General features: G+C 37.0%; 2 protein-coding genes across 2 annotated transcripts; one reads left to right on the top strand and one right to left on the bottom strand.

Annotated features, from left to right (window-relative positions):
- Positions 1-844: 844 nt before the first annotated feature.
- LOC112182135 (zinc finger protein WIP2) lies at positions 845-3021 on the top strand. The gene is made up of 2 exons (XM_024320576.2): positions 845-1451; positions 2439-3021. The coding sequence occupies exons 1-2, from the start codon at positions 903-905 to the stop codon at positions 2859-2861; spliced, it is 972 nt and encodes a 323-aa protein (XP_024176344.1). The 5' UTR covers positions 845-902; the 3' UTR covers positions 2862-3021.
- An 8546-nt stretch (positions 3022-11567) lies between these two features.
- On the bottom strand, positions 11568-12017 carry LOC112198450 (protein PXR1). Its single transcript, XM_024339578.1, has one exon. It carries the CDS (start codon positions 12015-12017, stop codon positions 11568-11570), a length of 450 nt encoding a protein of 149 aa, XP_024195346.1.
- Between the last annotated feature and the right edge of the window lie 673 nt (positions 12018-12690).

Here is a 12690-nt window from a genome sequence, read left to right as displayed (position 1 = left end):
TGGTGATGATACAGATGTCATAAAGATCGAAACCCCAGAGTCACATCTGCTTTGATGAGTTTGTTGACAGTGTTGACTGGGCTAAGGGCAAAAAGCCTAAAAATGAGGGAATTAATACTTTGTACTGCATGCAGAGCATTGCACACGCAAATGCCGGAGAAGGATAATACACGTGCACTCTCATTAATATCTTAACGATCAACTTGTGTATGATTAATTAAGCAAAATTTTTTAAAAAATAAAGTGGTGTTAACCTAATGGTTAGAGCATTTATTATTTATGTACGAAATTATGGATTTGAGTCACTATGAGGGAGTAAAACCCTTTAATCCTCTTAAATTTGTGCATGATTAATTAGCTAGCTTCCTTGGCATTCAAAATAAATTAGCGAGGGAAGCCTATCTAGTTCCAGATCAAAAAAAAAAAAGGGAAGCCTAGCTAGACACAACAGTGAGTCCGTGAAAATGTACGATAAAAACAAATCCGTACCCTCGAATGGTCGGAATGACTAACTCCAGCTTTTTTAGTCCCCATCATATTTAAAAAAATATCTCTCTCTCTCTCTGAAGACAATAATCTGCAACAAGTCTAATCTATCTGACCGACTTCTCTGTTTTTCCTCACCTTGCGCGAAAACCTTACCTTGTTAATTTTTGCGCAGTGGGGGGTAATTTCTTGACTTTTTCAACAAAAGCTTCAGCTCCTACATATGACGTTATGACATTGAATTACCTTGATAGCTCTCTCTCACTCTCTCTCTCTCTCTCTCTCTCTCTCATTAATTATTTGTATGTGAATAGCCACCATTTCTGTTTCCACAACATCGTCGGTCATCAGCCCGACTAACAACTGTGTTTCTTCCTTTCAATTTTCAGTGTCTCCCAGTCTAAATTAACTACGTGATGACAGACCCTAAAAATTACAACTCCAGCGGCTTCAATAATAGATGGATCAACTTCATGCCTCCCCATCCACAATACTACTGCTTTGAATCCACTTCTTCTTTCAATTCCAATCCTTATCCACATCATCAGTTCTCTCATAACTTGATGTATAACAACTCCTCCTGTGTTGTTCAGAGCCAACCCTCATCGTCTCATGATTCTCATCTGAAAGAAGCTCTGCCTTTAATAAACAAACTAAACCCTAGAGGAGCACAATTAGAGGAAGAGGAAGAGGGCACAAGTCACAACCCCACGAACAAAGCTGATGTCGATGATGATGTAGCCCTACGTATAGGCCTCCCAAGTAGTAAGTATAGTATTGATCCAGTTAGTGGTGGTATGGAAGTAGATCAATCTAATGATGATGAATTAGGAGCAGCTGCGAGTGTGGACAGATTAAACAAGGGTCATTACTGGATTCCCACCCCTTCTCAGATTCTAAATGGCCCAACTCGATTCTCATGTCCTCTGTGCTTCAAAACCTTTAACAGATACAATAACTTGCAGGTATATAATTTATGCTTAATTGCTTACATAATTACATTATATGTATACTTAAATTACTTTTCTGTGATTCCATGTTTTTCATGAGTCTGTGCATGCGTTTGTGTGTCTTTGCTTCGTTAATTTCTTTGTTATGACAATATAATCATGCTTCTTTTTTTTTCTTTTTTTCTTTTTGGGGTCTATCTCAGTGGTTTAAGATGTCATTTACGTCTTATGACGAGGACTACCTGCTCCAGCTGAGACTCATTATATAAAACCTGCAATACAAGTGTCCTGAACGTCGACCATGTCTCTGTGCAAGAGCACAGATATTAAATTTTAAATTTTTTTACCAACAATGTACTGATGCTTCCTCCAGTTTGAACAATAGCCACAACCGTTAGATTTAAATATTAATAGTAGAGTCTAATTGGTAAATTAGCAGTGTCTAATTGAACACTTATCCATAACTCTATCAGATGGAGCTTTTCTCCTTGGTTTTTTTGGAGGTCCCGAAACTTCAATGGAATGCTATTTCTTTGTTGGGGTGAGGCTTTTGTTGGTCTAATACCTACATTTGATTTATGTAATTCAAACTAGATTAAGTAATAGTTTTAATCTAGTTTTTCAGAGCATGCATGCTAAAATGACTTGAATATTTAGAATTAATTAATTTCGTTCTTCTAATTAGGACATCATTGGCTGACCTGTTCGGCATTTTCAAACAATTCAGTGATTTTATCAAATAATGAAATTGATAAATCTGTATCTTAAGCTTGCAGAAAACGTGCATACATAAAACAGGATTCTTTCTCTTTTCTCTCTTTCTCAAAAGAAATTATCGCACACAATGTTGTAAATACTAATTAACTAACAAGACGTGCAGTACGTAGTTGATATATGTTCGAATCTGGAAGAATAAAAGATTTATATGGAAGCTATATATAGGGGATTATAAGATCTGTGCATGAGTTTTCTTGTACAAAAATCGGCTCTCCATTTGTGCAGATGCATATGTGGGGACATGGATCTCAATACAGGAAAGGACCGGACTCTCTAAAAGGAAATAAGCCCACAGCAATGCTGAGACTCCCTTGCTACTGCTGCGCACAAGGTTGCAAGCACAACATTGACCACCCAAGAGCCAAACAACTCAAGGACTTCAGAACTCTCCAAGCACATTACAAGAGAAAGCATGGGATAAGGTCCTTCATCTGCAAAAGATGTGGCAAGTCACTTGCTTTGAAAGGTGATTGGAGAACTCATGAAAAAAACTGTGGCAAGATTTGGCATTGCATTTGCGGCTCTGAATTTAAGCACAAGAGATCTCTCAAAGACCACATTAAGTCCTTCGGTGAAGGACATGGAGCTTTCGATATCGAGTATTTTGAAGAGGATGATGAACCAGCATCTGAAATAGAACACATGTGAGGCCAGTTAGTTGTCTTAATCTGATTATATATTATGTTTTAGGTGTATATATATATATCTTTTAAGCTGATCATCTTCAACTTCAAAAATATAGATGATCGAGTACGTTGTTCCTCTATCATGATGGATATGGACATATGGTAAACTTGGCAGTCTTGGCTTTGCCTTTCTTATATATGTTCATTCTTCTCCTTTGAAAACTGGGCTAGTAATTATGAAAACTATCGAGCTGCTTTGGTTATGAACGAATAAGTGATTAACAAGCTTTGCTAATTTCATCATTCTTCTTTTATTCTTTTATATTTTTTGTTGCAGCAACTTCTTTCTAATTAGTTATATAGAAAAACAAAACATTCTTTTCAAATGCTTGTGTTTAGTTTGACTTAATTAGTATCAGAGAAAATATCTCAACAAAAAATCCCAAGTCCTTGGGGTAGTGTGTGTCGGGAGTGTATATACATGCTGCACGTACAAGCGAGCAGGTGCTGTTGGTTGTGGTTTCTCACCGAATTAGAGATAGGCCGGTTGGTGGTTAGGTGTGGTACCGTGTTCGATACAAGCGGGTCTCCATGCTGGTTTGGAACTTTGGATGAATTAATGGATGATGGTGTTGAGCCGTCCGAGACGCCTCTGTGATGTCTTAGTGCATGCAACCGGACTTACATGTTGCTGCTCTTCTTATGGGCATTTCTAACATCCTTCGCTGTCTCTAATGGATTACCTCATGCTTTTGTATACGACGCACTAATACTTAGGAAGTTCCTTTGTGGCCCAGATTTTCTCCTTCAATTGGCCAAAGTATTTGGGTCGAACTTGTATATGTGGTGTCAAATGTACAATCCTAGGCTCTCGTACGTGGGCAGTTTATTTTGTTTATATTCGAGCATTAGTCTTGGGAGAGATGGGATATATTTTAGGTCATCTTGTAATTTCTATGGTTAGTTCTAGAATTCTGGCTATTGATTTTTTTTTTAATTGGTTAAACGATACAAAAATCTTTAGGTCATGAGTTCATGGTTTTTAATTGTTAGTTTCGAAGTTTGTTCCTTTGGTATTGGTTGCATTAGAAAGCAACTAAAATTACTTATGTGATGTCTTATATTGTTGTGTCTAAAAAAATGTGATACATCATGTGTAATGTTCAATTTTAATTATTGTCACATTTTTTTTGTTTTAAAATACGGTTGGTTCTTTCCCTTCTATGGTTTTTTGCTCCTGAAAGTTCTAAGTTCCACAACCAGATATCAAGGATCACTATATCCTCCACAACTAGTTGTTGAAGCCGCAACTTTTGTTTTCTCGAAGATTTGTGAGTTTCTTTTTTTCCTCGGTAATTCAAGCATTTGTGTCGTTGGGACTTGAATCAATGGCCGGAGAAGTTTCAATCCCTCATAATCACCTAAGTGCAAGTCTTGAGGTAATATTACCCAAAAGCCCGAGAGCCAGTGAATCCAGCAAGGAGACCACACAGGCCAAACGCACCCACTGTTCTGCCTCACTAAGTCGTACCACCGCAAGAATCGACGTCAAATGTCCTATGTTTTGCCATCACCGCGCGTGCAACCCTGATCTAACCTAAATATGGATGGATAAGCAAGTCATCGATCATAGCCTTCCAACATTGATGCTAGGGATCGAAGGGTTGACATCGAGTCTTATCCACGTGACCATAATAGATAAACACTCTCCAAGCATCATCGTCTTAGGCGACATTTGATTCGTGGAAAGTAAACATCAGGAAATGAAACTTGTTCATTTCTTGCGTTTGAGATACAAAATGAAAGGAAATATTTTCCTGAATAAAGGGAAAATAAGGGGGGAAATGGTTCCTTCCAAACACCAAGGAATATCTTTTCTCCTTTCTTTTTCTTGCATTTATTACTTACAATATATTATTTTATTTTATTAATTACAAACTTGTTAATAACTTTCCTAATGTTACCAAATATTGAAATGGAAAGTTATTGGAAAATTTCATTTTCCTTCCTTTAGGAAAGATAAAAGAATTACTTTCATTTTTGTGAACCAAACGAAACGAATCAGGTCCAATATACAACACCATAAGCCAGGGACCCAAATGCCCCACCCAAACCACCAAATGTAGTTATGCCTACACCTAAGGAAACTGCTGAGGAGATCACTATCAATACATGCCTCTCCAATAACGATGCCTAATGGACGTGTTGCTGCCAACAAAGCATGTATACTAGAAAAGGTAGGCATGTGTGACGCGGTTCTTAAGTAGAGTATTTTTTAGGGGCCGTGACCACTTACCGAATTTTAGACTAAAAATTGCCTACTTACTCCAGCAAGAGTTTTCTAACCCCATTTACCCAATCTAACATCTATTGACATTTTAGCCCCTATTAATTAAATTAAAACCCATCCCTCTCCTCTCAGTCTCTCTCTCCTTCCCAAACTCTCTCTCTCTCCCCCGAACTCCACCTCAGACCATCTCTCTCTCTCTCTCTCTCTCTCATTTGTGAGGATCGGAATCTAATTTGGGTATTCATTTATGAATGCATTTCCTTTCTCATCCTAAAGTTAGGTTGCGCTCACTTATTACCCCATCATCACCATTACCACTAAAACCTTCTATCCCTTAAATTCCGAGGCTAGACTGGATTTCGCTCTCCTGATTTTTTTGACAAGTGGCCATTTCCTTTGGTTTCTCATATTTGCATTTACTACTGCTCAATCTTTCCTTCTCTTATATATATTTAGGATCCCCTCCGGCTTATTAACTTTCCCATTCCAAAACCGCTAGAAGAAGAAGAAGAAGAAGAAGAGGATCAAAATGGCTTCAGAGCAATTTCAGGGTGCCCAAAGTACTTTTTTTTTTTTTTTTCTGTATCCTGAGATTTTTTTTTTTTATCTGTAATGTATTCATTTTGGCTCACTTGAGAGCAATAATATGATTATTGGAGGGTAATAATATGATTATTGAGGCAATAATAAGATTATTAGGAGGCAATAATATGAGTATTGGGGGGCAATAATATGATTACTAGGGGGCAATAATATGATCAATTGTGCCCTGTAGTGTATTCATTTTGGTTTTGGGACACTACAACAAAAAGTCTTTTTAGCGACTAAGTTTTTTGCGAGGAATTTATTTTCCTCAATAAATGACACATTTTACGAGGAATATTTCAGTTCCTCACTAAATGCTATTAAATTTTCTACGAGGAATATATTTTCCTCACTATATATCACTTTCTACGACGAATATTTCAGTTCATCACTAAAGGTGACCATAAGTTGGTCTCCCGAAACGTCATGTTATTAGCGAGGAAATATGAGACTTAGGTGACGAATTGTTTCATCGTGAAAACGGCATTTAGCGAGGAAATAACGATTTTGTCGTTATTGTTTTGGAGGAAAACTGTGTAAGACCCGCCAAATTCAAGGGCGACAAAACTAGTTTTCCTCGCTAAAAGTTTGTGTTCGACGAGGAATTATTTCCTCGTCAAATGCAACAATCAGTGAGGAAATAACGCTTTCCTCATTATTAGTTTGGCGGAAAATTGTATAAAACCCGCTAAATTCAATGGCGAAAAAACTATAGTTTCCTCGCAAAAAGTCTATATTCTACGAGGAACCATTTCCTCGTCAAAAGAAACAATTAGTGAGGAAATAATGATTTCATCGTTATTAGTTTGGCGGAAAATTGTGTAAGAACCGCCAAATTTAATGGCGACAAAATTATAGTTTTCTCGCAAAAAGTCTATGTTCTACGAGGAACAATTTCCTCGTCAAAAGAAACAATTAACGAGGAAATAATGATTTCATCGTCATTAGTTTTGGCGGAAAATTTAGTAAGACCCGCCAAATTTAATGACGACGAATTTGAGCAGTCGTCGCTAACAGTCTCATTTAAGCGATGAATGATTTCCTCACCCCTGATACATTTAGTGAGGATCTATTTATTTAGTCATTCTAGGTTTTGCAGGGGAAAAATTTGTGGTATTAAAAAAGAAAATAGTGGGCATATTTTTTTATATTTTTTTTTATGGCGGAAACTAAATATTATTTTTTGTTGATAAAAAAAAGTTTTTGCATCAATCAATAGAACTTACCCTGCAGACAATACTCAAATGGAAAATGTTAGTTTCGATTAAAAAGAAAAGATGCAAAAAAAGTGAAAACAAAAAACAAAAAAAACAAACTGGCGAACTTACCTTGCACACAATACTCAAATAGAAAATGTTAGTTTCAATTAAAGAAAAAGGATGCAAAAAAAAATGAATAAAAAAAAAGCCTGGTTAATTCACAAAATGGACTCGAACCCTAGATAGCCATAACAATACCCAATAGCTTAACCAACTCCCCTGAAATTTTTATGTTGCATTTGTAAGACCTTTTATTTTATTTTATATGAGTACTTGACGAATTACAGGAATTACAGGACCAGAGACCTGTTGCTACTACACTACCCGAACCACCTCAAGGACCCTGCTAATAATAAATAGGAAAATTTGAGATGAAGAAATAGATTGACCTGCGATAAATAAATATTTAAATAATATTATACTACAAGTAAGTTTACTAATGAACGACATGTGCTAGGTGTTCGTATTTGTTGTAATCAGTTTTTTTTTTTCTTTTTAAGTGTGAAACGTGCTATATGATATATTTGATTTCACACTCATTATTCACATATATGAGCATTATTCATATTTTTGCTTTTAAAAATATGATTGAATAGCATGGACTTCTCTAAAATCATAAGGCTTGTCTGTAGGAATGATTTCATAGTTACTAAACAAGTTAATAAACATCGATAGTCCTTCAGGATACTAATTTGATACGTTAGTTTGAAAACATTAATATGAATGACTTATTTTCACTCTCCAGTTTTCTACAATTGCATGAGCTTCACTCTACTTCGTTTCTCTCCTACATAAGAATCACTACATTCCACAGACAATAATATGACAATAACTCATTACATGACCTATTGTATGTGGATAAATTGTTGTTCAATAATGGAAGTCTTCCTTTTTGCAATTTTAGGGACCACACATGGAACTCACTACGAAATAAAATTCTGACGATGTAAACTCTAATTTGAGAGATTATACATTGGACATAATACTTGACGATGCAAATTATGTTTAATTTAAATATTTAGTTATAAATTATAAAAGGAAACGTTCGAATCATTAAGCTATATGTTTGTGAATAGACACCTTATACCCTAAACCCCAAACCCCAAACCCCAAACCTTAATTCTATTTTTTATATTTTTTATAAACGGCATAATTGAGGATTAGAGAAAAATAAAAAGAAAAAGAATTAGAGAACCGGACATTTGGGTTTTAATTGATCAAAGGCGGGGAGAAAAGAAAAGGCGCTGATCCAAAGGAAAAATAAAAAAAACCTAATCCTTAGATAGAGTTCTATCTTTTTCACACTATTCCATCTTTGACGGCGTTCTCCTGTTGAAGCTCCGCCTCTGGCTCCCTCTCTGAATCTACCATATTTGAAGCTCTCATATCTGTAAGTAGGATTAGATTCATCTTTCTTCCTCCCTGAATCTCATTCTTGTATAGCTTGATTAATCAAGGTCTTTTTATTTTCTGCTAAATCTAAATGTGAGATGTCGTGGTTTATATATTTGGTTTTATTTCAATTAAATGCACCCCAGTTGAAGATCAATAGTTACACAGATTGAAGGGAAACTATTCAAGATCAATAGTTACACAGATGGGTATGCCTTCGCCTCTTAATACAGACTTGCCATGAATGAGAAGAAGACAAGAAGATTTCTGTTCAATACTACGTTGTGGCACTGTGGATAGGTTTTTATGAAAGCCCAACGTTTTAGAGGCCTAAAAAAGCTTTCTATCTCCCCCATGTTTCTGTCCAATATTATTATCCATGTTAAAATTGCATAGTGTTTGAGAGAAAATAGTAGTTACATACTAGAGTTAAACAAAGATTAATTGTTCTAGTTTTCTTGTGAGTCCAGGTCAAGGAGTTGTTGATTCAAGCTTTTCTCTGGCTGCACCACCAATTGCTCTGTTATTCTGGGTTTCAATTGGGTCTGTGCTACCATATTTTAGTTCCATGATTCAAGTTGGGTCTCAACTTCCACAAGGTCAGTTCGTATTCTCACTCTCTAATTTGGTGTCTACATTTTTGGATTTCTGATTTTGGTGTGGTTTGGGTGATTTGGTATTTTGGTGGGTTAATTCTCAGTGACTAATGATAATTAGGCTACGGTATTCTTCTTCATGAATGACAGAGATTGTGCAAAGGGAAATGCAGGACAATTTTCCTCAGATATGGTGAGTCCAATGCTTATTCTCATATTGACTATTTTGTTATCTTTCTGTAACATCATATCGTGTCCTTTTTAACATGTCAGGAGGTCTCTTTTCTCCTTTTCAATACCTAAGCAGTGGAAACTCAATTGCCTACCTTCTAATCTGCTAAATATGCATAGTGTATGAAGTGAATTATATTTGAACCCTGAACCTCCTTATTTATCAAATTTACAGATACAGTATTTGTTAGAGTCTATGAGACAAGGATGGAACTTTTGAGAGCTGTAATCGTTGGAGCTGGGTACTATTTTGTCATCGCTAGCTGTTGCAAGTGTTTTTTGCTTTTTGTTTTTCACTTCTTGTTTTCAGAAGTTTATGTTGCCTCTTTGTATAATGAAGTTGCTTAAAGTATATTTTGTTGCATTCTCCTTAACATTAAATCATATTTCTTTATCTTTTTCATTTGCAGAGTGGTGGTGGGTGGTAAAAATTCAGAAGTGCAGCACTGTAGCATCTCTCAAATAATTAGGGTTCTGCACATATGGTTTCTTTTAGTGCTATCTCTGTTAGCTAGGTGTTCTTTTGAAGATTAATCATTACAAATGCTCAAGTGTAATGGAGACCAAAATTAAAAGGCTTGGAAAGCCTATTTGTTTTTTTTTTTTATTCGCAGATTTATATTTTCTTTTCGATGTTCAATGTTTTAATTATCTGTCAACATTTTCACTAATATATGCATGTCAATGAGGTTTAGCGACCAAAAACCTGAAATTTTGTAGTGGCTATAGACTAGAATCTATAATGACAAAAGTAAATTTTGTTGCTATATAAAGAACCTACAATGACAAAAGTCAATTTCCTCACTATAGATCATATAAACTACATTGACAAATGTAAATTTCCTCGTCATTCAATACTTTATGCAAGAAATAGTTTCCTCGCTAAAAATGTACATATAAGGACAAAAATAAATTTCCTCATTGAAAATTGCTTTATAGCGAGGAAACACTTTCTTGCAGAAAGATATCTACAACGACAAAAATGTGTTTTCGTCCTAAAAAGTGTAGTTTGTATTTTTTTATATTATTTGTTAATTTTAAATTTTAATTTATCATTAGCGAGGAAATCATACATTTTGCTATGAAATCTATTTTATTGAGAAATACATTTAACGACTATTTTCTAACACGTTAAAAAAGTTTAACGAGGAAAAAGTATGAGTTTAGGTGAGGAAAGAAATTGTCGATAAAGACTATCGGCGATAAATATTATTCTCATCGTGAAAAAAGTTTCATGAGGAAATTGTTTTTTCCTCGCGGAAACTTTTCTTGACCACCATACTACGAGGAACTGAAGACCAAAATATTTTCCTCGCCAAAAGACTATAGCGAGGAAATTTCGATTTTCAGCGACAAACTTGTTCCTCGCAAATTAGCTTTTTTGTTGTAGTGGGAGTTTATACAATTCACTTGACGAAAATAATATGAATTTGGGAGGCAATAATATGATTATTGGGAGGCAATAATATGAGTATTGCGGGGCAATAATATGATTACTGGGGGGCAATAATATGGCTACTAGGTATTATTAGGGGGCAATAAATTCAGACACCGGAATCCGGACACCAGTCCGGTAGCCGGATTCCGGATTCTGGTCATCGGTCGCCGGATGCCCGTCACTGGTCACCGGAGTCAGCGCCCGGCCACTGGAGGCCGCCAAAGTGGAGGATGACTTCTCCCTCTAAGTGAAAAAGAAGGAGAGGGCAAAAAAGTCCCCAAAAAAAATAAAAAAGAATTAATTGGGTATTAGGGAAATAATCTCTTAGAGTGTTTTGGGTAAATGGGGTTAAAAAACAGTTGGTGGAGCAAGTGGGCAATTTTTAAGCTGAAATTGGGTAAATGATCATTTTCCCTATTTTTTAATCACTTGTCTCTTAGACATTTTTAATGTAAATTTTGGAAATTAAAATTTTGGGAATGAGAAGAACTGAAGAAGTTTTTTTTTTTTTTCTTTTTCCTTTTCTCTTTGAGCGGGAAAGATAGAAAATCCAAACTTCTTTTATTTATTTATTGATTTTTTACGCAAAAAAGTACAATCAAAATGGTTTGGGAAATGTCCTTGCTTCGAACTGGGGGTACCCCCTTGATGACCTTAATGCTGGTGATTGGCGTCCTGTCACTTGTAAATCTGGTCGGGGTTTCATGCCTCGTTGGGTTGCTTCTTCCTCTGCTGTTGTTAAAGAGGGTGTTTCCTTTCAGGGAAAAAAATACAAACAGTACCCAACCTATGTCCGACTCCGAATTTTTGTACCCAAATTTCCAAAACTATCACAATGGTACCCAGGTTATCTAGCCCGACCCAACATATGTACCTGCAGTCTATGACGGCGTTAACTAGTGTGCCACGTGGCATATTTGATGGGTATTTTTGTCATTTACGTATTGTTCCTCTTGATCATCTCCTCCGGAAGAATATTCTCCTTCTTCTTCTTCTCCCTTTCCTCCCTCTTCCTCCTCTTCTCCTCCTTGTTCTTCTTAATCTCCCCCTTTAGCTCCGCCATTCTCTCCTTGTATGCCTTCTTCACCGACTTGTTCTTCTCCCTCTCCTCGAACGTCGTCCCCTTCCGACTCACCTGAACCACCGACGACCTCTGCTTCCTCGGCTGCTTCCACTTTCGCTCGGAGACCTTCCCGGCGATCACGACTGGTTTGTCCGGATTGTCCGAGAAGGACACCACAGATCGCTTCGCCGGAGGTGGGTAGGTGTCGTCGATTTCCATGGCGGCATCTTGGTCGTCAGCGGCGGCTTCAGGGTTCTGCTTGCGCTTGCAGGTTTTGCCGCCGAAGCGTTTGTCTAGGCAGCGGAAGTCGATTGTGCAAGCCATACAGTGAAAACTAGGCTTACCCAGCCCTATTCTTGAGTCCCTTTGCTCTCTTCCTCTCTTTCTCTATCTCTCTGATTTGTTCTCTCTCTCTCTCTCTCTCTCTCTCTCTCTCTTCCTGACTTGTTGCAGAATCTTGTTGGGATGTTTTGTACTGTAACGTCCCGTATCTCAATTACCCGTTTACTAGACATTTGGACGGTAAACGACCTTTATTTTCACTTTTACTATCGTTTCAGTACGTTTAGTGGCCCTAAAAGTCAACTTTTTGTTCGGGTCAAAATTTGAGAAAATTTCCTTCATGAAAGTTGTAGAGGACGTTAAACCGAGCTCGTGCATATGTGGTACGTAAAAATCGGAGTTCGTGTGCGAAAGTTATGAGTGATTTAAGAAAGTTACTATTCATGGTATGAAAATTATATATATAAGGAAAATTACTGTGGTAGGTTTCCAAAACCGGAAACCCACCTTTCTCTCTCCTCTCCCCCGATTTTCCCCTCTTTCTTCTTCGGGAAATCCTTCTTCCCTTCGATTGGCCACCGTCCGGCCATCACCCGGCAGAAAGCCAGCCACCACAGGGTCGCCTCCTCCCCCTGGTCACGCTGGTGCCCTTAGTTTTCGACGACTTGGCCGGAAAAGCTCGATTTCACGCTGGGAAGGTAACGGTTGCAGTTTT

This window comes from Rosa chinensis, chromosome 1 (genome assembly GCF_002994745.2).
Source record: "Rosa chinensis cultivar Old Blush chromosome 1, RchiOBHm-V2, whole genome shotgun sequence".
Taxonomy (NCBI): Eukaryota; Viridiplantae; Streptophyta; class Magnoliopsida; order Rosales; family Rosaceae; genus Rosa; species Rosa chinensis.
This window is presented reverse-complemented; position numbering and strand designations above follow the sequence as displayed.